Source organism: Camelus dromedarius, chromosome 34, assembly GCF_036321535.1.
Source record: "Camelus dromedarius isolate mCamDro1 chromosome 34, mCamDro1.pat, whole genome shotgun sequence".
Lineage (NCBI taxonomy): Eukaryota > Metazoa > Chordata > Mammalia > Artiodactyla > Camelidae > Camelus > Camelus dromedarius.
Genome location: NC_087469.1, coordinates 19924689 through 19951377, shown reverse-complemented (window position 1 = coordinate 19951377; position 26689 = coordinate 19924689). Strand labels below are relative to the sequence as shown.

Here is a 26689-nt window from a genome sequence, read left to right as displayed (position 1 = left end):
CATACACGACAGTTTCCCTATTGATTTTTTAGGGCATTTTCACATTTTTGCTATTGTAGGCACACTGTGTTTGATCTTCCTGGTGTTAACCTTCCTCCTGAAGACCCGCATGTAGCTGAACTCCAGGAATCCGAGAAGTGGGTTAGAACACAGTCTCACAGCACGGGTTTGTCTGTGCTGTAGATGTAGGAACCACTCTTCCTTTTCTCAAACAGGATGATCTAGGAAGAACAGACAGGTGGCAGGAAGGAAAGGTAAGCCCACTGAACACAGGACAAGAAAGATACGGTGACCCCACTATGGGGGTGAAGGCAGATCTGCACGTTTGGATGGAAAGACGGGGTAGAGGTGACACACCTCGTTGTTCCCTGGGTTGAGCCAGGCACCAGGCAGGTAAAGTGTCCCCTGAGGTCCAATGTTCCAGTATCGCCCGAGGTTACGTCCATTGATGAACACAAATCCATACTTCCAGCTCTGGAAGGGAAGGAGGCTTGAGACAGAGGAACAGCTTCACCCTGGGAGGTGCAGCCTCAAGCACTCGGGCGTGACAGTGGCAGTGAGTTCAGGACGGGTGCGATTACCCATTCTCCTGGCTACCCACTCGAGGGAGGGCAGAGAAGGACACGGACGAACTTCAGTGCTGACGCTCTGCACCTCCAGACCTGCGACACACAGTGCTGTGTGTTTTTTAAAACCAGGTCTTCTGCTTCCAGAAATAAGTACTAGTAATCAAGGTGAGCACTACTGCAACGACTAGAAAAGCTACAGAATTTTCCATAAACCTGCTTGCAGTAGAATGAAGAATTCCAGGACCAAGACCTCGGAGAAGACACTGAGCCAGTTTTCCCACTGGAGGCACCTGCTCATTCAGGACAAGGGGGCTGAGAAGCAGGGTCTTCATAGCCTCACAAGTTTAGATTTTGTTTAGAAAAACTGAGTATCAAGGGACCTTGTTAAACCATCTACACTCCTCGCTGGGCCCTTTAGGGAGAAGGGGAGGCACAGGTTGGGAGAGGTGCTGACAAGGTTTCATTTTCTAAAGCTCTCAACAGTAATTCTATGGTGTTCACTTTGTGATATTTTATTGATTATACATTCATATTTTGTGCTTTCATGTCATCTATGTGTGTTTATCCATAAAAGACAGACTAGCTGAAAATTAATGCCCCAGAAAACCAAGCTGGAGCGCAATCTGTGGACGGATCCCGTTGCTGTAAAGAGTGATTGTGTGTGTGTTTAAGCAAAGCTGCACATGAGAGCACTCACACTGCTGACAGCGCCTGATTCTAGAAGTGGGGGGGTGGGGGTGGGAGGAGGGTTCCCACCATTTGCTCTGCATCTTATTATTTGAATTTTTCCATTGCGTTTTGATGTATTATTTTTAAACAGTGATGCATTAGGAAGATTGAGAAACGTCAGAACAGCAGAAAGGGGAGAAACCTGCAGGAACATGACGGCCCTGTTCGAGACTCTTGCAGAGAACATGTGGCTGGGCCACCAGAGCAGAGGAGGGCGGCCCACTCACCGGGAGAGCCAGGAAGGTGTCCCTGGGAGAAGAGCCGGCCTTCAAGGTCCCCAGGTAGAAGGCAGGGCCCAAGTGGTCGTCTGAGACCGGCCTCCAGATGGCAGTGCGGAGCCTGGGAAAGGGCCAAGCCTTGAGGGACAGGAAAGTCCCTTCCTAACTCCAGACTGAGCCCAGACGCCCCCGCAGGGACTAGGGCTCTGGGTGGGGGGATTGCGAGGCCAGAGCATTAAATGGGGATCCTGAGTCCATCACTTGGGTGCTCTGAACTCCAGCCCCACCTCTACAAAGGGAAGAGTTCGAGGTCTCCAAGCCCCTGCCCTCCAGGGTGTCTCGGGGCCCAAGCAAGAACACACCTCCTGAAGAAGCTGGTTCTCATTTCCAGGGAGTAGATAGTGAAGTTCTCCAGGGGAACACTGTTGATGGTGACAGATCCGATTATTCCTGCGGGTGGGAGGAGGAGGGAGGAAACAGACCGGACTGGACGTTCTCCAGCAAAGATTTGCAGACCAGACACACCTCGTGACCAGGGCTCAGCCAGGAGAGCACACGCCGGTCTGACTTGTCGTGTGTTTCCAAGGAAGCTTCCCCGCCCAGGATCAGAGCTTCCCCTTAAATCCCCACAAGGGGTCAGGGTCCTCTTCCAGACACAGGACCCCACACAAGTCCCCATCCCCCCAGAGTGGGAGGCAGAGGACAAGGGAGAGGGCAGCTTGCACCGTTGGTTCCAGGACCCGGGGGCCCTACCACAGCTGGGGGCCCAGTCTTCCCTCCAACCCCAGCAGTGCCCCAGTCTTGGGTCCCATCGCCATGAAGGGAGGTCCCGGCCTGTTTCTCAGGCCCAGAGCCCACCTTTCCGCTGGTCTTGAATCTTCCATGAAAAGTTGACTCGTCCTTGGTTCTCCACCAGGATCCTGAGAAGCTGACATTCCTGGTAGGGACAGACCAGCTCGTGGGGACCACACGGCCACGTGGGGCTTTTACTCGGGAACCCACTCTTTCCTTGGAGTCCCAGATGGAAGACACGCGGATGGGAGAAAGGGGGCCCCAGAGCCCGAAGCCCCCTCCCCCGAGGGACCCCAGGCACTCTGGCTTCAGACTTGGGCCTCGCTTCCCCGCCAGCCGCCTAGGAGAGGTGGGGGGACTTGGCCGTGCTCACAGCAACCAGCTGCAGCCCTGGTGCACCCGGGCCTGGGAGAGGCCTGGTGCCCTGCACACGTCCTGCGGGGCCCTAAGCACAGAGCGGTGCCAAAGGGCGTGGTCTGCCACACGGCAGTCCAAGCCCAGGGCAGCTCCAGGTTCCCAAATTACATACCGTGATGGTAGGAACGTCCACGTTCTGAGTCTCGTCAGCCAGGATTCCCAAACTTGTCTCATTCAGAAACACCTGCCAAAGAAGAGCTGGTGTCAGACAGATAAGCCCACCCAAGGACGGTGGGGGGGGGTGGCTTCAGAAGGAAGGGACCGGCTTTGGTGCTCATGGGGGCAAAGGCCAGCCCGACCAGAGGCCCCAGTAGACTTAAGCTGAGATAAACAAAGCAGTCTCTTTAGTTTGACTCTATGTCCCAGGGCTTCACACACAGTAGGTGTTTCAAAGTGCTGTCAGCGACGCTGCCCAGCAGCTGACTCCCCGCCCTGAGGGCAAGCCAGGGTCCCGCCCGCGGCCCACCTGCGCCACGTCCCGAGCCTCCACGTGGAGCCGGCCTCCAGAGCAGATGGTCGCCTCGTAGAGCACCAGCCCGAAGGCCTGGCCGTTCCCGCCGTGGATGGGAAGGTTCTCCATGTTGAGCGGCGTCCGGGAGACCACCGGCTGGGGGGACACAGCAGGAGCGGGGGCAGGGTGAGACCCTGTCAAGGGCTGCTTTGCCTCCTGGTCCCCAGGGGCTCTCTGGGGGGAGACACTGAAACGGGGGCTAGGAGACGGCGCCCTGCGCCCACGTCTACACGGACCAAGAAACAGGGTGGGGGGCACTGGGAGGGGGCATCGCTGTAATCCTGAGGACAAACACAGGAATGGCTGTATCCAACATGACGGGGGCGATCCAGGGAGCACGCGCCCCGCACATCCACATGCCGGGCACGGCTTTTGTCGGACGGAGAACAGGTGGTGGGACACTGAATTAGCCCAACCGCGCACCGGTCTTCACGGACAGGCGTCTGACCCTGAAGGGCGGGCAGGAGCCCAGGGAGGACCAGTAGTTCGGCCAGTTGGTGGCAAAGAGGAGGCAGAAAGTAGTTTCACGGGCTGGTGGCCCAGCGGCCTTCCCCTGCAGACGGAGCAGCCCCGCTCGAGCGCCTCCCCCCGCTGGGTCACCTGAGCTGGGAGAGGACCCCCACCTGGCCCCACTTCTGCCCACCCCGTCTCGTGCTTCAAGTTCAGAAACGCTTTTTCCTAGTCCACCAGAAGGAACTCCCAGCTCTGGCCCCATAGTTCTAAATTTGGACAAAATGCAGAGGAGTACTCTCATGTTTCCCAGGAAGAAGCCCTTGGAGGGGTCTCTGCTCTGGGGACTGGGCCTACACCCCGCCATGTCCCCAGTGGCCACCCCTCCCCTGGTGCCCAGGCAGCACTCACCCTATTTAAGTACTGCAGGACATCCCACAGCGGCAAGTAAAGGGATGGTCTCATGGACGGATACACAGCCTTGTGGGTGGGCTTAGGTAGGAGGGGCAGGGGGGTTACTGCAGAGAAATTGGACAAGCATCACCTGGAATGACTCGCCCTTCTCCGAGCCTCCCCACACCTGGCCAGGAGCTCTGGTGCCCTTAGCCTAGCTCTCCCAAGAGTGAAGAGACACGGCAGGAACCAGGTCGGAGCCATTCCGTGGAGGGTGACAGATACACCCTCCAGGGGCAACGTGGGCCAGGGAGGCTGAGGGCTCTTAGGGAGCGCGACCTCTGCCTTTCCACAACGCCCGTGCTAATCTCCTTGCTGGCACCCAGGAGGCGGTCATTAACTTCATGTCATAAATACACTTAAGTAGGGCATTACATCAAACTAAGAGCTTTATAAATAGTTACTTAATCTTCACAGTCATTATAGGAGACATTTAGTGAAGACACTGAGGCTTAAAGGGCTTAAAAACACTCGTGCAAAACCACGCAGCTTTTAAGTGGAAAAACCAGGATTTGAACTGAAGGCTGCCCCTGACCTTAACACGCTCCTTGAAGCTCCTGCCCACAGAGAAACCTTCCCTCCCCTGCCTGCCACGGAGGGCCACCCCAGGTAAAATGGTGGCTGCGTACCGAAGACGGATTGGAAGAGCTTTCGAAGCTTGAAATATTTGTCTGTGTAGTCCCCGGCCTCAGTCAGCACGGCATCGTAGTCTGCAAGACACCAGCCGCCGTCACTGGGCTGTGCTTCCAGCAAGAGATGGCCAGGGCCACAGAGGTAGACGGGGGACATCTCCCACCCGCCCCTGGCCCGGCCGGGCCCACCTGGGAGCACTCCCCACAGACCTCCCGGGGCGGAGGCTGTGGCACTGGGCCATCCTTGTCCTTCCCTTGGAGTGGACACTGTCCTCTCTCCTCAACCTGACGGCCCAGCAGGCCTGTCGGTGCCCAGGTGGCAGGCACCGCAGGCACTCTGCGTCAGAAGCTTTGGGTCAGAGTGTGTCCATGATGGCGAAGCAGAGCATTAGGTCAGAGGCATCCCCTCTGCTGCAGTGACCGCCAGCGGCGGGGGGCGGGGACATTGTGAGCATCTCAGAGGAAAGGAGGAGAAGCAGACGAGGAAACCCCCAGTGCTCAGCGTAGATTACAGGTCAAGAAGCCGGTGACGCCAGGACGCACAGACGCTGGGGCCCTGCAGCAAGCACTTGCCGTAGCTGGTGATGACAGCCCTGTAGTGTGTGAAGTGTATGCCGCCGTTCATGAAGCCGAAGTTGGTCCCGCCGTGAAACATGTACACGTTGAAGGAGATGTCCAGCTGGATAAATTCAGTCACGGTATTTTCAACGTCTGCAGAGGAGGAAGATGAAAAATAGAGGACAATTACGAGAAGACAGAAGTCTCCGAAATCTTCCCAGCCCTGCCCCACAATCAGCTTCATTGTTTTGCCCTTCAGCCTCCACCAGATTCAGGTGACAGGTGGGTTTGGCCAGAACTATGCTCTGAAACCAAGTCTCGTCAATACAGAGAGACCTTTTGAAAATTACTTTTCCCAGAGTATGGACAAAATTTGACTCCAAACTACATCTGTTAAATAATATCCTGAGAGCCTTGATGTCACTTAAATAGCTCATGTTCACTAAACTTTCTGAAATTGTACAGGTAATGAGTACACTCTCAGTACTACCTCCTAGGTGAGGCCTCAGGGGACACCGACTTAGAACCACTGCGACAGTCCACAATCTTCAGCCACAGAAACGCCCGCCTCTGCCCTGCCCGTAACAGGGAGGGGTGGTCAGAGGTTGGCGGCGTGGCGGTTCGGCGCCGGCTGCGCGCCTGGCGATGGTCTGGTCTGTTCCACCTGTTTTCTCCCTGAACCTCCGCTTCCTGCTCTGTTAAATGGAAGTCCTAATTCCTGCCACACCCAGGACTGGTGGGGGCACGTGTGTGAGGAACACCACTCAGTGCCCGGCGTCCGTGTGGTCAGAAAACTGCTGTTTATTGGGGGGGGGTTGTTTTTGCTTTGTTTTGTTTTGTTTTCCATTTGCCAGCCCAAAGCAGGGGCTTCTCAGCTACCCACCACCTTTCAGCGGTTCTCTTCATTTCAGGCACCGGTGAGCTTGTTCATACGGCAGCAATAGGTGAGGTATCTTTAGCCGAAAAATACTTTCGTTACCATCACCTGTGGGGCGCTGTCCTGGGTGGTTACGTGGGTGGCGACATCTCACCATGACGACAGCCCCGTTAGGCGGGGTGCGTGGCAGCCCCGTTCTGGGTGGGGACGCTCAGGGGTCCCCCGGCTGGTGCAGCGGAGCCAGGACTGAAGTCCTTGTCTCCAGGGCCCTCGCTCTCCCTCCTGATCCCTTCTACCACCCGCTGACGTCCCCAGAGCAGGGCCTGTGCCACCTCCAGGGAGGACCAGGACTTGCAGCAACACACCCCTTACTCAGGGCCCCTTCCCGCGGCCCCACTGCAGGTCTGTTCCCGTCTCTCCTGTCACCGCACCTGTTAGTTTGCTTCCAGCCACCTGTCAGACGGGGACCCTGCACTGATTGTGCACTTCTTAATTACCTGACCGTCCACTACGTGACAGGCTCCCAGGGTGGGGCCAGGTAATGTGTGCCCACCGGGCATCCCCAGGCCTGGCCCGGTCCCTGTCCATGATAGGTGCAGAAGAGACCAGTGTGGACGAAGAGCTGACTGACCATCAGAGAAATGAGCACTGATCCTGACTCGGACCGGCCTGCCGGGCTCCTGGACTCTTACCGCCAGCGTCTGTAGGGGTGTGCCTCTTCCCCCACGTGTCAAACCAGCCAACCCAGTACTCCATGATCAGGATGGGCTTATTCTTCTAGAAACAAACCAAACCAAATAACCAGGCTAACAAAGGGAAAAGAAAAGTCAGACAAACTGAAAACAACAGATGAAAATTTGAGGAACTCACGCTTTCCACTTTCCCCAATTCAGTGCCCCTCCCATCCCCTGCCCACTACACCTTCGCCACCATCACAGCAGCGGCTCCCCCACGCCCCCCACCTCAGACCCTTCTAGCATCACGTGCCCCTTGCCACGTGCCCAGCGGGGCTGGAAGAGGACCTGACAGCAAATCTTCATGGAGAGACCGAGAGTCAGAGGTCACATGGCTGGAAGGTCGGAGCCACAGTCAAATCCCCGAGACCAACCATCAGCCACCAGTTCATATTGCCCGCTGAGCTCATCACTAGAGCTCTTTGCATCTTTGTTTAACTGTATTCTACCTCATCTGTGCTGAAGCGCCCATTGCAATTGTGTTTCTATCATTTATTTTCAATTTCTAACAGGTCTTACTTTGCATATTTTTGTTAAGAAACAATCTGGTATTTAACAACTCATAAATGTTGCCGTGTCTTTATGAATTATGTCTTTTATTTATAAAAGGAATTACTGTCATATGACAATGACTACTGACCACTGAATTCTGACGTGCTGAGCACTGTTTGAACTTAATTTGTTCTGTGTAACAATGTACTAAGACAGATAGTATCAGTCCCCATTTTACAAACAAAGAAATGAGGTTAGATGGTGCCCAAGCTCCCTCAGCCAGTAAGTGGCAGAGCTGGGATGTGAACTCGGCCGGCCTGGCTCCAGGACCCACACTCTTAACCATTACACTGTGTTGCCTCTGGGTTGTAAATGACTTATTTCTAAAACTAGAAGGAAACACACCAAAGCAATTCCTTTTCCCAAAACTTCTGGACCAACTCTTGCCTAGAAAACACAGGCATCTCTCTTAAAATTCACATCTCTGTGGCCTAAACCGTCAGAGGCCACAGGCTTTCGGCCTGACACCCACATCCACGTCTAGCCTAGCATTTCCCACTCTGCTGATAATGTGGGCTCTTCTTCAGAATCACAGGACTAGCTGGGCTAGCCGTTGTCGGGCCATGTGTCTGACAGCGGCAGAGTCTCCCGGGGACCGCCGGGTGTCCACGCGAACTCCTGACCACACCACCATCGCAGGCGAGAACCGCCAGCCGTCCTCCCGGGACGCCTCTCAGCTGTGCCTGGGGTTGGACAGCATGACTTCTGGGTCCCACACGCTCCTCTGTCTTGGTTTAATCCCTCATTTCCTGAATCCTCCAAACACTTCCGAGACACGGTGAGTAGAAAATTGGTATTGTAAGTCTCTGAATGTCTGAAAAGGTCTTTATTCTACCAACACAGTTGCTAAATATTTAGACTGGGTGTAAAATTCTAAGCTGAAAGTCATTTATCCTCAAAGTGTTAAAGGCGTGCTCCATAGCTTTCTGCCATCCAATGTTGATACTTTTAAATCGTGTACACCTGCCTCTTGTTGCTTCGCACGCTAGCCTCCGGTCTTTCCCTCTGTGGGACGTCAGTCTCACAATGTGGCTCTGTTTTAAATCACTTACTGTGCTGACAGTTTGAGGGGCACTTTCAGTCTAGAAATACGTCCTTTGGGCAGAGGAAGTCTTTCTGTGTCAGTTGCAGTTTCCTCTCCTCCGTCTTCTGTCTTCTCTTCTGTAGCTGAGTAAGTAGTTTAGTAAGATACCGGATGCCCTGCGCTAGCTTGCAAGACATTCGTGTTGTCTCTTACACTTTATATCTTGTTGGCTTGTACTATTTCTAGAAAATGTCCCCAGCTTTACCTTCACCTCATACTTAATTTTTAACTTCAGATATTAGAGTTTAATTTCAAAGAGTTGATTTTGGTTCTGATTATTCCTTTTCCTTAACAGCTCACCCTGTGTCTGCATAAATAATCTTATCCATACCTCTATGCATATTAATGAGCATTTTTGATATTAGATTCCACTTCCTGAGTTAACTCTATATTCCATGGTGTCCATTTTCTTCTTTATTTATAGCTTAATTATTTTCTCATTGGGAACTTTTACTAAATAAATACTTGATTCTCCATTTGTTTTACATGGGAGGACTGACTTCAGTGTCACCGTGGACAGTGCGACCAGTGCCTTCGATGTCCTCCTCCTGGAAATCCCCAAGGTCAGAATGAAGAATGAGAAGCAGAGACAAAGACATCTCCCACAGATCTAAGAGACATCTGAAACCAGGAAACACAAATTAGAAGGAAAGAGTGTCAGAACATTGACGGTCTACCAGGAGTTCCAAAAATGCAGAAAGAAGATGATCTTTGAAGATTTTTAAAAAGCATAGCAGCACAAATTTCTTGCGAGAATCAGACCCTATAGTGAAATAGCAACAGCTTCTTACTTGCAGTTTCAGAATGGGGTGCACAAGCCGGCAAAAAGGAGCACACGCTGCATAAGTCCATGTGTCAGAGGCTTGGAAGGAAGGAAGTATTGAAGGATCACGGATAAAAGCATTAGCAGGAAGTCTGCTTGTGAAGCATCTGAGAGCAGCCCTGAAATTTCAGCTGGCTCCCTGGGAGAGGCAGGAAGGGGAGGAAGGCCGGCAGAGAAAAGAGCTCAGACTGCAGGCTGCAACGTGCACCAGGTCTGCTCCGTAGCCCGGGATGGAGTCGTGCGCTCCCTCCCAGAGTACCTGAGACAACAAGAACCCATCCCGCCGAAACTGAGTCATAATAAAAAAGGGACAAGAACAGGACCTGTTTCTTTAGTTTACAATAAAAAAAGGGAGAAAACAGGGGGAAAATTACAAAGGAGAAAGGCCAAAAATTTGCCATGAGACAGGTCAATGGTGTGGCCCAAAAATGTTGTAAAGTTTAAAATCTCAGTGAAGCAATCACCTCTGTACATTGAAACCATGAAACAGAACTAAGAATGCTCAAGGAAGACATGGTAAGCAAACACACAGAGCTAAAAGATAACCTGGCAGAGGGTTTTTTAAAGTAAATATACTGAAGGTATATGAAGATATATTTAAAGGGTAGAAAATATTAAGTCAAAACTGCAAGCAGCTAAAAAGGAAATGAACAATTTAAGGGACATGAAAAGAAAGATAGTGAGAAGTGAACAAAAATCAAATGGAAATGAACATAGACCAGAAAGGATTAGAGAGAAATGGATGAGGAGATGTCAGAGACAGAAGAAGTTTGTGCTACATATGAATTGTGTCCCTGAAGAGATTAAACCAAATAACAAATAAAAGCATATAAAAAGATATAATAGAATACTTATAATTTCCAATAATTATGATCTATGTTAATTGGACTAACCTCTCACTAAGGACAAGAAAGTATGTTGGATAAAATACATCATCTCAGAGCTGAAAAGAGAACAGCGCATGTGAAGACATATCAGAAGAAAGTATCCAAAAGGCAGCATAAAGAGACAAAAGTGCACAAGGTAGCTGCAGGTGCAGAGCACCTCTGAGAAGGTCTGACACAGCTTTAGCTGGAATCCCAGAATGAAGGCGTGAGAGAACAGGGCACAAGCAACATCTGAAGAGATGCTAACTTAGATTATGTATTCAAGAAGCCCAGCACTTGTAAGAAGAATCATTAAAATGACACTCACACAGATTATAGTCCAACTGCAACACCCAAAGACAAAGATAAATACTTAATAGCAGGCAAAGGGGAAAATTACCTTCAAAGGCGTTAGCCTGACTTCTCAAAAGCAGCAGTGAAGCTGGCAGACCATGTGCCAAAAGAAAACAAGTGCCAGGTTGGAATCCTGGAGCTAGGGAAAGACGGACATTTAAAAAGACAGATTTTGCCACAAGCCGGATGTCACTAAAGGAATTTCAAAAGGACATGCTTCAAGTAGAAGAAAAATGATCCTAAATAGAATATTTGGGATGTAAGAAATAAATAGCAAAAGACAATAAATATAGGGCTAAAACTAAACTTGCTATTAAAACAACAAATGGACAAGGCAAATCAAAAAATGCCTCAAGGTAAATGAAAATGGAAATACAACATATCAAAACATACAGGTTGTAGCAAAAGCAGTTCTGAGAAAATGTATGCAATAAACATCTACATTGAGAAACAAGAAAGATCTCAAATCAACAACCTAAATTTACATCTCAAGGAATTAGAAAAAGAACAAAGCCCAAAGTTATAGGAGAAAGAAAGTAACAAAGATCAGAACAGAAATAAATGAGAGACTGAAAAGACTATAGAAAAGTTCAATGAAAGTAAAACTTCTTTTAAAAAGAAATAAAACACACAAATCTTTAGCTACATTCATGAAGAAAAAAGAGAGAAGACTCACTCACTCTGATAAACAAAATCAGAAACAAATGAGGAGATATTACAATAGCTACCACACAAATACAAAGGAAAACAAGACTACTTTGAACAATTTTATGCCAAAAAATTGGATAACCTAGAAGAAATGGATACATTCCTAAAAATATACAACCTACTGAGACTGAATCATGAAGACAGAAAATCAAAAACCTCCCAGCAAACAAAGGTCCAGGACCAGACGGCTTCACTGGTGAAAACTCCCAAACATTTAGAGGAACTAGTGCAATTCTTCCTCAGACTCTTCCAAAGGAATAAACACTTCCAAACTCATTTCTTGAGGCCAACAGGACCCTAATGGCAAAACCAGACAAGGACACTACAAGAAAAGAAAATTAAAGGTTACTGTCCCTGATGAACACAGATGGTAAAATCCTCAAGAAAATGTTATCAAACCAAGTTCAACAACATGTTAAAAGGCTCATACACCATGATCAAGCAGGACTGATCCCTGGGAGGCAAGGATACTTTAACATTCACAAATCAATCGACATGATATGCCACATTAACAAAATGAAGAATAAAAATCATTCGATCATCTCAGTAGATGCAGAAAAAGCATTTGACAAAATTCAACATTCATTTATGACAAAAATTCTCAACAAAGTGGTATAAAAGGAACATATCTCACCCTAATAAAAGCCACATGTGACAAGCCCACAGCTAACATCCCACTCAATAGTGAAAAGCTGAAAACTTTTCCTCTAAGATCAGGAACAAGACAAGGATGCCCACTCTCAACACTTCTATTCAACATAGTACTTGTAGACCTAGTCAGGACAATTAGGCGAAAGGAAGGAAGGAAGGAAGGAAGGAAGGAAGGAAGGAAGGAAGGAAGGAAGGAAGGAAGGAAGGAAGGAAGGAGGGAGGGAGGGAAAGAAAAGGCATTCAGTCAAAAAGGAAAAAGTAAAACAGTGTCTATTTGCAGACAACATGATATACACAGAGAGCCCTGAAGGTTCCACCAAAAAAACCTGTTAGAACTAATAAACATATTCAACAAAATTTCAGGACATAAAATCAATACAGAGGACCTGAATAGGCTTTTTTCCCAAAGAAGACATAGAGGTGGCCAACAGGCACGAGAAGAAGTGCCCAACATCACTAATCATCACGGAAATGCAAATCAAAGCCACAGTGAGATGTTACATCACACCTGTCAGAAGGGCTTTCGTCAAAAAGACAAGTAACCAAAAAATAACAAGCGTTGGTGAGGATGTGGAGAAAAGGGAACTCTAGTGCACTGTTGGTGAAAATGTAAACTGTGGCAGCCACTATGGAGAACAGTATAGAGATTCCTCAAAAAACTAAAAATAGAACTACCATATGGTCCGGCGATTCCACTCCTGGGTACGTAGCTGAAGAAAACAAAAACACTAATTTGAAACGATATATACATGTCAGAATTCATAGCAGCATTATTTATAATAGTCATGATATGGACGCAACCCGAGTATCCATCAATAGATGAACGGATAAAAAGTATAAAACATATTACATATTTTATGTATATATTATGTATATATGTGTGTGTATATATACATATATACATACACACACACACACAATGGTATATTAGTCAGCCATAAAAAAGAATGAAATTTTGCCATTTTCAACATGGATGGACCTAGAAAGTATTATGCTCAGTGACACAAGTCAGACAGAGAAAGACAAATACCATATGGTTTTTACTTATATGTGGAATCTTAAAAATAAAACAAATGAATGAATACAACAAAATAGAAACAGACTCACAGGTACAGGGAACAAACTAGTGATGACTAGTGGGGAAAGGCATGGGGGAGGGTCAAGATAGGGGAGGGGGACTAAGAGACACAAACTACCACATATAAAGTAAACAAATACAAGGATGTAGTGAACTGCACAGGGAATACAGCCAATATTTTATAATAACTGTATATGGAGTATAACCTATAAAAATATTGAAATACTATGCTGCACACCTGAAACTGATATTGTAAGTCAATATACTTCAATTTTTTAAAATCTGCTGCATTTCTATACACTAATAACAAACTCTTATAAAGAGAAATTAAGAAAACAATCCCATTTACAACTGTATCAAAAAAATAAATAAAATAAAACACCTAGGACTAAATTTAACCAAAGAGGTAAAAAAACTCATACACTGAAAATTATAGACATTAATCAAAGCAACTGAAGAAAACACAAATAAATGGAAAGACATTCCATGCTCATGGATCAGAAGAATGAATGTTGTTAAAAGGTCCACACTACAATCCACAGCTTTGGTGCAATCTCTTATCAAAATTCCAATAGCTTTTTTCACAGAAATAGAAAAATAATCCTAAAATTGTGTGGAACTCCAAAGACTATGAAAAGCCAAAGCAATCTTGAGAAGGAAGAATAAGCTACAGACACCATGCTTCCTGATATCAGAGTATATTAGGAAGCTACAGTCATCAAAACAGTGTGGCACTGGCACAAAAATAGCCCGTAGCTCAACGGAGCAGAACAGAGATTCTACAGATAAAGTCACGTACTTACAGTCAATTAATTTATGACAAAGGAACCTAGGATATACTACGGGGAAAGGGCAGTCTTCATAAACGGTGTGGGGAAGAGCTGGACCATTATGAGCAAAGGATGAAACTGGACTGCTATCTTACGCCACACACACACACACACACACACACAGCCTCCAAATGGATCAAGGAGTCATATGTAAGATCTGAAACCACAAACTCTCAGGAAAAAACATAGGCAGGGAACTCCCTGACATCAGTCTTGGCAATTGTTTTTTGGGTCTGACCTTAAAAGCAAAGGCAACGAAAGCAAAAGTAAACAAGTGGGACGACGCCAAAGTAAATAGCTACGACCTAGCAGAGGAGACCATCAGCAAAGCGAAAGGGCAGCCTCCTGAACGGGAGAAGACATTTGCAAGTCACACATCTGATTAGGGGTTAACACCCAAAATATATAAAGAACTCATACACCTCAATAGTAAAAAATAAAATAAAATCCAACTTAAAAATGGGCAGAAGACATACAGATGGCCAACAGGTACAAGGAAGGACAGCCAACATCACTAGTTACCAGGGAAACACAAGCCACAGCCACAGTGAGTGTCACCTCACACCTCTCAGAATGACTCTTATCAAAAAGACGAGAAGTAACGCGTGTCAGTGAAGACACGGAGGAAAGGGACCCCTTGTGCTCTGTTGCTGGGAATGTAAACTGGTGCAGCCACTATGGAAAACAGTATGAAGAGTCCTCAGAAAATTAAAGATAAAACCGCCACGTGATCCAGTAATGTTACTTCTGGGTATTTATCCAAAGGAAATGAAAACACTAACTTGAAAAGACACATGCGCAGTAGCCAAAATATGGGCGCAGTGGACAGAAGTGAGGTCATGAGGCGTTTGTCCTTTGTGGTCTGACTCCCTTCACTTAGCCCAGTGCCCTCCAGGTCCGCCCACGTTGCTGCAAATGGCAAAATTGTGTCCTCTTATGGCTGAGTAGTGTTCCATTGTGTATACATACCACATCTTCTTTGTCCAGTCATCTGCTGATGGACACTTGGGTGTCTCTAATTCCAAAATGGAACAAAGACGTTTCAAGGAAAGAAAAACGACGAACAATATCCCCCGTGAACATGGAAGAAAAATTCTCAACAAAAGAGGAGCAAACTGAATCCAGCAGAATCCAGCGCGATCACACAGCCCGCCCGGGGGGTGGGGGGAGTCACCCCCGGAACGCGAGGCGGGCTCACATTCAGAAACCATTCTCAGGAAAGGGGGGACGTGAGGAGCCCGCAGCACATCCGACCCGCACCAGCAAGAGCACGGTCCACTCGGCGATCCTGCCACTCGGGTGACCCTCAAAACTCCAAGCAGCAGCAAAGGCTGGATCTCATCTGATCCCACTGACATGGAACGCCTAGAAAAGGCAGACTGGTGGAGCCAGAAAGCACGGCAGCGTGGCCCAGGCTGGCGACGGGAGGGGCCTCACGGCAGGAGGAAGCCTTTTAGAGCGTGGGGGTGGCTGGGAGACTCCATACGCTGAGTTTGCACTTCCAATGGTGCGTGAACTATGTTTCAATAAAGCCGTTTTTAAAAAGCCACAAGGAAAAAGAAACAACAGAGGAGACTTACTAAAACCTAGAGGTCGCCAGGGCTCCACCCCGGCAGGGCCCCTCCTTTTCACGAGGCCAGAAGTCGCGCAGAAATTGGTGAGCAAAGGAAGTAAGGCTAAATCGTTCTTCGGTTACAACCTCAGAGGAGGGTGGAAGGCTGAGGGGAGAGTGCTGGCGGGAGGTGGGTGCTGGGCCTGGAAAGGGAGGGTTGGGTACCGCAGGCCCCGCGGGCGCTGCAGGCCTGGACAGCATCCCAGGCACTAGGGGAGCCCGGGATGTCAGTGAGGCCGAGTCGGTCCCTCCCAGCTGACGCAGCCGTGCTGGGAGAAAGGATGTGACCCCACAGGCACGGGCTAGGACTGGTCCACATTCCATCACCATCCCAAGGGGCCCCCAAGGAGCGGAAACTGGAGCTACTCCACGCACCTTGCTTGGGTCCCAGTCTGCAGGGCCTGGCACAGCACAGCTGACCCCAGGATGCTGGGGGAGTCCTCCCCCAGCAACACGCACAGCCGGCATCTGAGCCCGCTCGCCACCCCCACCCTTCCCCGCCAGCGCCCCACTAGCCGGTGACAGGAGCAGACCCCCTCCTCATCCCCAGGACAAACAGCATCAGCTCCCAAACTGCTCTGGAACCAGCTGAGGCCCCTGTTCCGAGCACCACTGCCTGGGCCGGGTTCACTGTGGGCGGGGGGCAAACACGGCCTTACCTGCACCTTGAAAAGCTGCTCGAACGTGTCAGCCCGAAACGAGTTCATGTTGATGGTGGCCAGCACTGCAGAGAGAGGGTGAGGGCGGCGTGAGCCCCGGGCGGGGCGCAGGGAGGGAGGTGCCGAGTGAGGGAGGGAGGGATGGCGGGCCCCACTGCTCCGCTCGGTGCGGAGCCCTCACACCCCTGGACACCACGGGCCTTGGGAGGGAGGGAGGCGGCTGGAAGTCTTCATGTTTTATGCAGAGAAGGTGGACGGGCGGAGGCCGCGTGACTGGATGGGACCGGGGCCCGCTTGCAGGCTTCCTGGCTGACCACAGACCCCCCACTGCACGGCAGAGTTGTGGGGACATGCCACTGAGGGGGACAGGACCGACAGATGTCCCCTGGACCCGTGTGGCTGCTGCTGCCCCCGTCACTTCCCTCACCCTCGGCACCTTATGACTCTGTCCTCAACTGCTCTGCCAGTTTTCTCCCCGGGTGCTGCTCCGCGTCCCCAGTGAGCCGTCGTCCCGGCCCCAACCCAGACTCTCGGCCACAGGAAAACCAGGAAAGACGGAAAGGGGCCCCGAGGACAGAAGAGATGGGCCACGGCTCTGCTCAAAGGTCTCAGGCCCCAGGGCCAGGGCGGGAGCCGGCCGGGGCCTCTGGCTCCGACCTCAAACTCTGAGGTCCACCTCAGTGCATGCAGGAAAGCAGGACATCAGAGATGTGCTTGGTCCTTCGAGGCTCCTTCAAGGTTCAAGCTGTCTGGCTCAGAGCCTCGGTTCTCCCATAAAACAAGTCTAAACTTGTACCTCCTTTTATGTGGCCATTCAGCACCTTGTTCGTGTTGTCCGAGGTCAAGAGCAGCTCCACGACCCCTCTCTCCAGCAGGGCCTGCAGAGAAAACCGGACAGAGTGAACCCACCTCCCTGCTCCCACAGGAAGAGGAAATATAAGACAACTAGGAAATAAATACATCTGCGCTCAGACAGGCATGTGGGAACCAGGCGGGAAGGCTCAAGTCCAGCCTGCTCAGGTGCAGCTCAGCATACGGCGGGCCGGGGCCTGTGGTCCCCTTCCCGGGGCGACCACACAGGCAGTTGTGTGCAGGCTCTGACCCTCCAGCCTCGAGCTCTAAAGGAAAAGCTCAACCTGGAGGAGACACGGGGGGGGGGGTCCACCCCCACGAGAGAGGGGAGATGCGTAGACATATAGATGATAGACAGGTGGGTGGACAGACAGACAAGTAAACAAGAGACAGAGACAGAAAGATGCGGGAGGGGGAGGCCAAGGCCGGGGACCCTGAGAAATCAGAGGTGACGTCACAAACTCGGGTCCCTTCTGGACCCTCCAGGAAGCTTGCCTGCCTTCGGGGAGGCACGGTCTAATCTGCACGTCGTGTTTACTGAGGGCACAGGAGCAGCCGGGTAGCAGAGGGCAATGGGACCCCCTCGTGTGTCTTAGGTGTTCCCCGAGCCAGACTTGAGCCTGGGACTGAGGACGAGGGTACATTGTAAAAGTCAGAAAAATGCATAAAAACCAGGCTAGCTGAATGAGGTCGACGTGAGGGGTCTGAGGTGAAGTCCTGGAGACAAGTCAGGGAGGGGAACTTCTCACAGACCATGTCCGTCCCCAGAACTGCAGCGGCCAGCCCTGCCCCCCCCCCTCGTCACTGCCCGCTTCCCCATCCAGCGGGCGTCCCTCCCTGCTGCCCCCACCCAGGGGTCTCCGTGGACAGAGCACACGGGACCCCCGCATCCCACTCAGCAGCCCGGCAGGGGTGGGGGTGGGGGGGTTGGACTAGAACTCACCTGCTTCCTGGAAATGGGAAGTTGGGGCTGGGAGGGGCTGGATCCACCAGAAGGGACACCAGACAGAGCTGCAGTTACCCACTGGCCTGAGGCATCCACCCCGCAACCCGACCCCACGGCGAGCAAAGGTAACAACAGAAAGAGCGTTAGAGAGAGAGCCACAGGCGGTACCTCAGCACAAACCCCGCGAGCTCATCTGCCCGGGGCGCAGGGTCCACCTGCCCGGCTTCAGTGAGAGCTCGGGCACGGAAAGGAACAGCCTCGTAATGATGTGATTTGGCCCTTCCCAATGGCCCTGACTGTGTCACAGATTTGCAGGGAAACTGAACACGATTTAGTCTCATCACCCACAGCACCCCGCACAGTCACCTGCGCGGCAGGATGGGCACGCTGCAGGGACACGCGGGCTGTAAGAGGCAGAGTGAGGGAGGGGGTGTGTAAACGCCGAGGCGACCGGCAGGTCTCACCTTGTGAAGGTAAGGCATGTAGTTCTTGTCCTTGTTAAAGGACCCATATTCGTTCTCCACCTGCACGGCGATGATGGGGCCACCCTTGCGGTACTGGGGGACGAGCAGATGGCAGAGGGTGAGCCGCGGCAGAGCGGGGCCCCCAGGCTTGCTGCTGCTAAGAAGCCCCTGGTGCACCCGCGTCGCCCACACCCCTCCCCCGTCCTGCCTGCCTAGTCTTGTGGGCTAGCCACTGCAGTGGTTCCCCCATGTCTCAGAGTAAGTAGCTCCTCCACTGCGAGATCTCAAAGCTACAAATTCACCTGCTGACCCTTCCCACCTGACAAATGAGAACATGGCGTCATCCTGGCTCCCTGGTCTTAGGAGAAGCCACCACTCTGCACACCCTCTGCCTCCCGCCCCCTGCTGGGGCTGGGTTCTCCCACTGCCCCTCCCTCCTGTGTGTTCAACCTTCTCTTCCATGCCACCGACTTCCATCACCATGGAAATGTACCCAGAACCCCCACGACAGAGAGGGAGGGGGAGGAGGACCGGCTCCAGGACGGCGCCCCTCCACCCTAGTCCCGCCCCTTCCACTCTAAGGGCCCCCTTCCTGAGTTACCAGGTCCACACTGACCGGCTCTGCTTCTCCCGTGAGCCCACCCCTCAAACCCCGGGGACAGGTGGAGTTTCCACCCCGGTCTCACCACCTAAGCCGGCGACAGGGACCTAGATGTGCCAGAATCACATTTTCACGCTTAACTTAATCTTTCATCATGCGTCCACTCCCTGCTTCCTGAAGCCTGTGGGTGGGGAGCAGAGCGGCCCTCCCACCGGCGCCCCAGCCCAAGACCAACGCCAGCCCTAGAGGGAGGCACCCCACCCTCCCAACCGGAGGCGGAGGCGGCGTGAGTCCCAGCGGAGGACAGTGAGCACGATTTCCTTCCCAGCCTCACCATCCGCCTCTTTCTAGAAGCCCCAGGAAATGCCGCACTAAGATGAGGGTCTAGAAATCACACTGCAGGAACCTCAGCCTCAGTTCTCATGGGGGCTCTGGGGACAGCAAGCCAGGATAACTGTTTTTCTAAAGTAAACACAAGAAAACAGGGGACGGTCATCTGTCTTTACCTGGAGCGGAACCACTCTGGCAATCAGGTGGTCGAAATACTTGTCAACGGCTTCCACAAAGGTGCGGTTGGTGGTCCTCAGCTGGGTGGTGGGGTCCTGCAGTAACCGGCTGGGCGCGGGAGGGCGCCAGCCCAGCGGGCGGAGGGAAGGCGGGGAAGGGTGAGCAGGATGCCCAGGGCTCCCTTCAGAGGTGGTAAGTCCTCTGTCCTCGCGTCCACGGTCTGGGCACCCAGGGCCCGGAAGGGTGTGTACCGTGCCCAGGTTTCTGGACCGTTCTCACGGACTTAGATTCAGGAGGAGAGATGCCACCTCCACCACCAGGACACTTCACAAGCAGGAGGTGCTGTCAGCTCCAAGAGGCTCTTCCGCCCACGTCCTGATGAGACGGGCGTGACCTCGCATCGAATACTCGTTCAAAACGCTTCCCCAGGTCAGCACAGCCCTAGGCACAGGGCTCCCTTTCCCCTAAGACCTAGGACTTCTAGCCCGGAGAGGCTGAGAGCCAGGAAGGCCCGGGCACCCGCGAGGGGCTGGGCGGGGCCTTCTACTCCCGTGGTCGGGCTTCCCGCGCTCGCTGGGGGCTGCGATGGGCACAGGCCCGTTCTGGGGAAAAGCAACGCCCCTGATGCCCAGCGAGCAGACGTCGTCCCCGGGGCACAGCGTGGGAGGGCGGGGGTCCCGCCAGATTCAGGGAGAACGGAGGAGCAACCTTGGATTCGCACCGCGAACCTTGTCTGTTCCGAGGGCCGCCGGCATCACAGATGGAGAACCCCCCAAAGGGAAACGGGGGCGCGGAGCTGAGGCCCCCGGCACAGTGCGGACTCGGGCTTCCATCAACAGAGTCGGAGGAGAACCGGGAGTCAGAACAGGCCCAGAAGTTCTCAGGACCCCTCCTCCCCTCCTCCCCTCCTCCCCTCCTCCCGCCCCCGGAAACAGTGGGCCTGGCCCCTCCCAGAGGTTAGGAGAGTGGGAGCCAGTGGTCCGACGCGCCCCTTCCCAGCACACGCTCCTGGCCGCACGCCTACCACGCGGGGCGACGCCTCATCAGGGAAATGGGGGTCAGAGCAGGAGCCGCTGCTCAGAGCACCCCCTGCACACAGAGCGCGCGCCCGCGGTTCTCGGACCGGACGAAAGCGCTAGAGACCTTCAGGACAGCCTGCCCCCCCACCCCCAGCCCCGCTCACCTGGGCAAGCCCCCGAGGTCCAGCTCACTGCAGACGTAGGGGCCCGGACGCAGGATCACCCACAGCCCGACCTCCGCGGCCAGCAGGACGAAGGCCCTAGGGAGCCAGAGTCACCAGCGCTCAGGCCTCAGAGCCAAGGGGCGGACAGCTCGGCACCACCGCGCCCCCTCCTCGCCTCCCCTCTTCTCACAGGGCTGGTGGCACTGAGGGCAGGACGCGGCCCCCACACACAGAGCAGGGGACACCCCCACCAGGTCACAGCAGAGGCCCCCAGCCTAGGACGTCTGCACAGCCCTCTGGGGCAGGAGGAGGGGCACAGAGGGGTACGGGGGTCCGACAGGGAGACTGGCCCGGATGGCCTTGCGGCCCTGGAGGGGCAGCCCCCGTCCCCGCCCAGGCGGCCGGAACGCATGGACCGCACTGCAGAGGGGGGCCCACCCCGGGGACGGGGCCGGACACCTCTGGGCACGGGGAGGTGGCCTGGGCCCTGGGAGTAACAGGGTCACCACGGGAGCGAGTCCCCCGGGTCCTGGGAACAGGCTCCAGACCCCAGTCTCTCTCTGGCTCTCGGGGGGGTGGGGGGGAGCAGAGTGCAGACGCCCGCGGTCCCCGCCCGCCCCAAGGAGCCGAGCCCCGCCCCGCCCCGCCCCGCCCCGCCCCGCCCCGCCCCGCAGGGTCGCGGGCGCAGCAGCAGCACCTACTCCAGGTCCAGGTTCCCGGAGAAGTCGAACTTGCCGCTTTCTGGCTCGTGGAGGTTCCACGGGACGTAGCTGTGGCAGGAAAAGACAAGCACAATAACCATGCTTTTCTTTCTTCCCTCCAAATTGCTAGGCCAGTCCCAAACCCGCGTCGAACCCTGGGGTCGCTCTATTTTGGAGTAAGTTGAAGCCTCCAGCAGCACTTAAACCTGCATCACACGAATGGTGGTTATTCCAATAGTCCCTTTCCCTGTTACCCACTCGTGTTCTAAGCTGCCAATGATCCTCTGAGTTCAGATCCCTTGGAGTTACGCATGAACTATCCTACTCCGCCTGTGCTTTGTACCATCCATGAAAAATATAAAGAAAAGGGAAAAAACACAAACGTCTATATATGCCCAGTGAATTATCGCTAAGAATTAATCAAAATAAGAACAGAGGAGGAGTTTCTATGAGGATAATGAAGATGGTGCCATTCCTAGGCCTCAGCAAGAGGGACCCTGCCAAGACCTCCCCTGGAGGAGGAAAAATTATCCTAGCAATCTTAAATAGCAGGCAAAATGGATTATAAGGCAAAAAGTAAAACCTCACAAATAGATGTTAAGAGAGGTACCAAATAATAATAAAAGGAATAATCCACCAATAAGACATCATCGTCTATGCTGTCAGCAATGTGGATTCAAGTAAAGGAGAATCTCACTGAATCAGAGAGGGCGTGGACCACTCCACAGCCATCGCGGGAAGAGTTAAAATACTTCTCTAAGAAGCAAAGATAGTAACAGTAAAAAAAAAAAAAAAAACTGCAAGGATACATATTTGAACAACACAGTTGAAATCCTGGATCTAACAAGTACACAGGGAACTCAGCAGCGACACGTGGAACAGCGGAGCAGCACTACTTCCACAGCCACGCATGGGAACAAGCCAAGTGCACGTACATGCACACAATGGACTATCACTCCACCGTAAGAAGAATGAATTAATGCCATTTGCTACAAAAAGCAATGGACCTAGAGAATGTCGTACTAAGTAACTCAGACAAAGACGAATATTATATGATACCATGTACATGTAAATCTAAAAAATTATACAAATGACTCACAGACATAGAAAACAGACTTATGGTTACCAAAGGGGAGGAATAAATTAGAGACACAGGATTAACAGATACAAGCTACTATTCATAAAGTAGGTAAGCAATAAAGACTTACTGTGTAACACAGGGGATTATATAATAACCTGTAATGGTAAATAGTCTGAAATACGTATATAACTGCATCATTTTGCTGTACATCTGTAACTAACACAATACTGTCAATCAACTATACTTCAATTTTTAAAATATCACATGGAAGAGATAAAATACAAAATAAATCTCAACAAAATCCAAAAATCTACATCACATAGTCTGTAATCCCAAGACAAATGCAAGCAAATTAGAAATTTTCACTTTAAAAATAGAAAACGATAAAACAAATAAAACAGAAAGCATATTCCCAAAGAGCTAAAAATGTTTGAAACCAAATGACTTTGCTACTGTATAGCAAAATTTGTGGGATACGTAACCAAAGCAATACTTGGAGGTACACTTATATCCTTGAATAAATATAAGTCACAAAATCCTGGAAAGGAAATAAGCTAAATTTTTAAACTCAGCAGACAAGAAGGAGAGAAGGAAGGAAGGGCACAAAATCAAATAAATTATAGGAAAGAAAATTATACATAACTCTTAAGTTGTGAAATAGAAAACAAAAATAGAAAAGATCAATAAAGCTATGATATACTCTAGAAACAATATAAAAATGAGTTAAACAATAACCATTCAAAAAAGTTATACTGTTCCCCAAATCTTCAACTCACAACCACAAAAGACGGCAGTCACAGAGTTTTACAGGTGAATTTTTGGAAATACTCAGGGTAAATATAATTCTTTCACATAACAGTTTTAGTGAATAGAGAAAGACAGTAAAGTCAGTTGATGGATTTATTATAAATAAGATTGATTTCAAAGTTGGACAAAAATAAATTTTTAAATCCAGTTCAGTTATAATGATAAATATACTTATTTGAAAGAAAACACTAGCAAATCAAGTCCAGCTCTCTGTGTGTGCGTATGCATGTGTGTGCGCGCACGCCTGCAGGTGCGTGTCTCATAACCAGGTAGAATTTATCACGGAGCTGTGGATGGGTTGAGTATCAGAAAAATTGTCAGTGTAACTTACTGCTTTCACAGGAGAGTGGGAAAAAAACATATTATCCTTTCAACAGACGCAGATTGGCTCTCAGTAAAACGCAACAGTCACTTATGATTAAAGTATCTGCAAGTCAGAAGGCAGATTATCAATTTACGGCGGCTCACTGTTGTATCCGGTCTGCGCGGGACCCCACCCACCCACCCAGGGGAGCATCACGGCGTCCGCGGTGCGATTCTCAGCTCCGCCACAAGGGGGCGGGGGGCACCAGGAGCAAAGGGCTCCTGCGCTAGTCCTGCCTGTGGTGGTCAGGGGTGTGAGGACATCCGTGGTCCTCACTTCTCTGAAAGTTCGATACATTACCAGTACCATCCAAACAACCCGTGGAGGAGTAACCGGAAAGGCAAGGGGACGTAATCTTTGGGACGAACATCATCAATACAGTTACAGAGGTGGACCGCAGCATCGGACGCCCGCGGGGCTTGCCGGCACGCTTCTGCCCTTTCCCTTTCTATCCTGTGGGTCTGAGCGGCTCAGGACCGCCTTTCCTTTCTCGCAGGTTAACTCTGAAAACCCCGCAGCCTGACCATGAGAGCGACAGGCGTCTCATCAAGAAACAGAAACACACCTGCCTCATAAGATGGCGAGATGCACTGCAGAGGGACCCGGACTTGAGTGAGGGTTCACAGTGCTGTGGGTGAGACCCTCGACGCCCCGCACAGGCCAGGGTCATGACAGGCAGCAGGGCCCTGGGCACAGCCCTGCTGTTCCTGACGGGGCACGAGGGAACATGCCTGAGAGTCCGCACCTCCAGAAGGCAGTGACACTCCTCACCACGCGGGGATGCTGCGGGCGGGCCAGGTCACTGCCCCCCACCCCCCGCTGTGTGTAAACACTGTGCACATGTTCAGCCAGGGTGAGCTGCCTCATTCAAATATGGCTGTTGCTTTGGGCGTGCTTTGCACTTGACTGGCGGGCCGTGCACAGGCAGGAGCCTCTGCTGCAGGTGACTTAGGGACGGCCTCACCCACTCACACGGTCAGGCCTCAAGGAGATGCTGACCCTGGACCAGCCGACAGAGTGCTCTGTGATTCAGCTCCCCATGGGGGTCACACCATCCATGCCCAGGACAGGTGTGGGGCTTCAGCGATGTCATCAAAGTGCTTAGAAAATGCCTAGCCATCAGTACACCCTAAATATGTCATTTTTGTCACCAGACACAATCACGTGAAATACGGTAAACCCACGTTCAGATTCTTTGGGTTGACTAAACTGGATCTGCATTCCTTTTTGCCACTGTAGCTGAGTACACAGAGGCCAAGCACGGTGACAGGCATGGTTCACCGAAGTAAGACAAAGGTTTTATCTCATTTAACCATCAGTACAGCTGTAGGGGGCAATTATCCTTCCCCTTTACAGGGCCCTGGATGTGATGGCTGGAGGCAGTGCTGGGGCTGAGGACCAGGTCCACCTGACTCCTAGTCATTACGCCACAGTCTTCATTCCCTTTCACCACTGAACTTTGCTTTACCGGCCCTGGTGTTTCCTTACACGGTCATTTTTTTGTTCTCCAATTACTCCTCTACACGTTCACAACCAGATACATAAATAAAAGTTGTTTTAAAATGCCATGTATTTAACAGTCAGTATACTTTGAGCATCTGTTATAAAACTGAGTCCTCCTAAGGGGCACGTGACTCCCCTTCAGAGAGGTTCCTGGGGGACGCCCTGCTCCTTTTCTGTTTCTCCCGTGAACCACGGCTTAGACCAACAAGGCACATGCGGGCCTCCCCAAATCAGGGGCTCTGGACCCGGGCCCAGGTGCTGGAGCCCTGTGGGGTAGCAACGTCTCGGAGGGCCAAGGGGCCGCACTCACGTGGTGACAGTGTTGAAGCCGCAGGCCCTCAGCTTCAGCAGGCGGTCCCTCCAGTACTCGCGGGGCACCCGGAAGTAGTGGATGGAGCCCCCAAAGATGAGGAACTCATGACCCTCCAGCGTGAAGTACGGATTCCTCCCAACTCCCTCTTCTGCCTGAAGTCCTACAGACCGGTCCTTCAGCTCCAGGGGGGTCAGGTGAGACCAGTTAAATCTGACAGCGGGAAAGAAGGGGACTGTGGAAGCCCTACCGGAGAGAGAAGATGTGTTAGTGGCCATGATCTGCATGTACTTCTGAAGTTCTGTCCTCCCAGAAAGGAGAGAGGTCCCTCCCTCCCCACTCTGGCCGACCTTGGCTTGGATGACGTCAGCGGTTCTTTTTCAAATATAAATTTATCTGTATATTTTATCCGAGGAGCGAAACCTGATGAGATAAATGGCAGGAAAAAGATGCACAGGATTCTTCTCCAGGCAAGATGGGGGCTGGAAAGAGAGAAATGAACAGTGACACAGGAAGGCCTGGGTGGAGCTCTGGGGCCCGAGAGCAGCTCTGAGGCAGGGGAGAGGCAGCTGGCATCACAGGGAGGTCTCTGGGCTGAACCAGTGGGCAGCAAGCCTGAGGCTCTGCTGGCTCCACCGAGGGCCCCTGCACCACCAGGGCTGGCCCCAGCCCACCACAGTATGGATGGACAGCTGGGGGTGGATCTTCAGTCCTAAAAGCCTAGAGCGGGAACATGACCAGGCTGGGAGCTGGGGAGGAGTCCTGCGCAGGGAACGGGAGGGGACAGGGGCTCCGTGAAAGATGGAGGCACTTCATCCACCAGGTCCTGGAAGGACGCAGGGTCTGGGGCAGGAGCACCTCTCTGCACCACAGCCTGACCCTCCCTCAAAGACAATGGACACACCCTCCCAGGCGGGTAAGGAAGGGGCAGAAGCCAGTGCCGGTGGAGAGGGGGCTTGGAAGGGGAGTGGATGAGGAGAATCTTGGCAGATGTGAGGGTACAGGAGGGTGTCCCAGGCCCAAGTGGCCCTTGCCCTGGGAATGTCCCAGGGCAGTAAATGCCTGTGGGAGACCAGCTGGGACACAGAGCACAGAGTGGGTGGAGGAGGCAGTGATGAGGAACTCAGGATGGGCCAGAGGCAGCCCATGCCTGGAAGGGCTGATGGGCCAGTGACCCGAGGGACCTTCACCTGAAGCGCGGTGGGGAACCCAT

General features: G+C 51.8%; 1 protein-coding gene across 1 annotated transcript; it reads right to left on the bottom strand.

The window, feature by feature from the left end:
* On the bottom strand, window positions 1-26689 carry GLB1L3 (galactosidase beta 1 like 3). The gene is made up of 20 exons (XM_064482000.1): window positions 26667-26689; window positions 25827-25958; window positions 25477-25689; window positions 21412-21480; window positions 20711-20806; window positions 19527-19635; window positions 18420-18512; window positions 16954-17035; window positions 16158-16222; window positions 6899-6983; window positions 5345-5482; window positions 4769-4849; window positions 4098-4204; window positions 3192-3332; window positions 2838-2909; window positions 2375-2453; window positions 1879-1966; window positions 1526-1637; window positions 358-474; window positions 1-221 (listed from the first exon to the last, which is right to left on the bottom strand). The coding sequence occupies exons 1-20, from the start codon at window positions 26687-26689 to the stop codon at window positions 156-158; spliced, it is 1968 nt and encodes a 655-aa protein (XP_064338070.1). The 3' UTR covers window positions 1-155.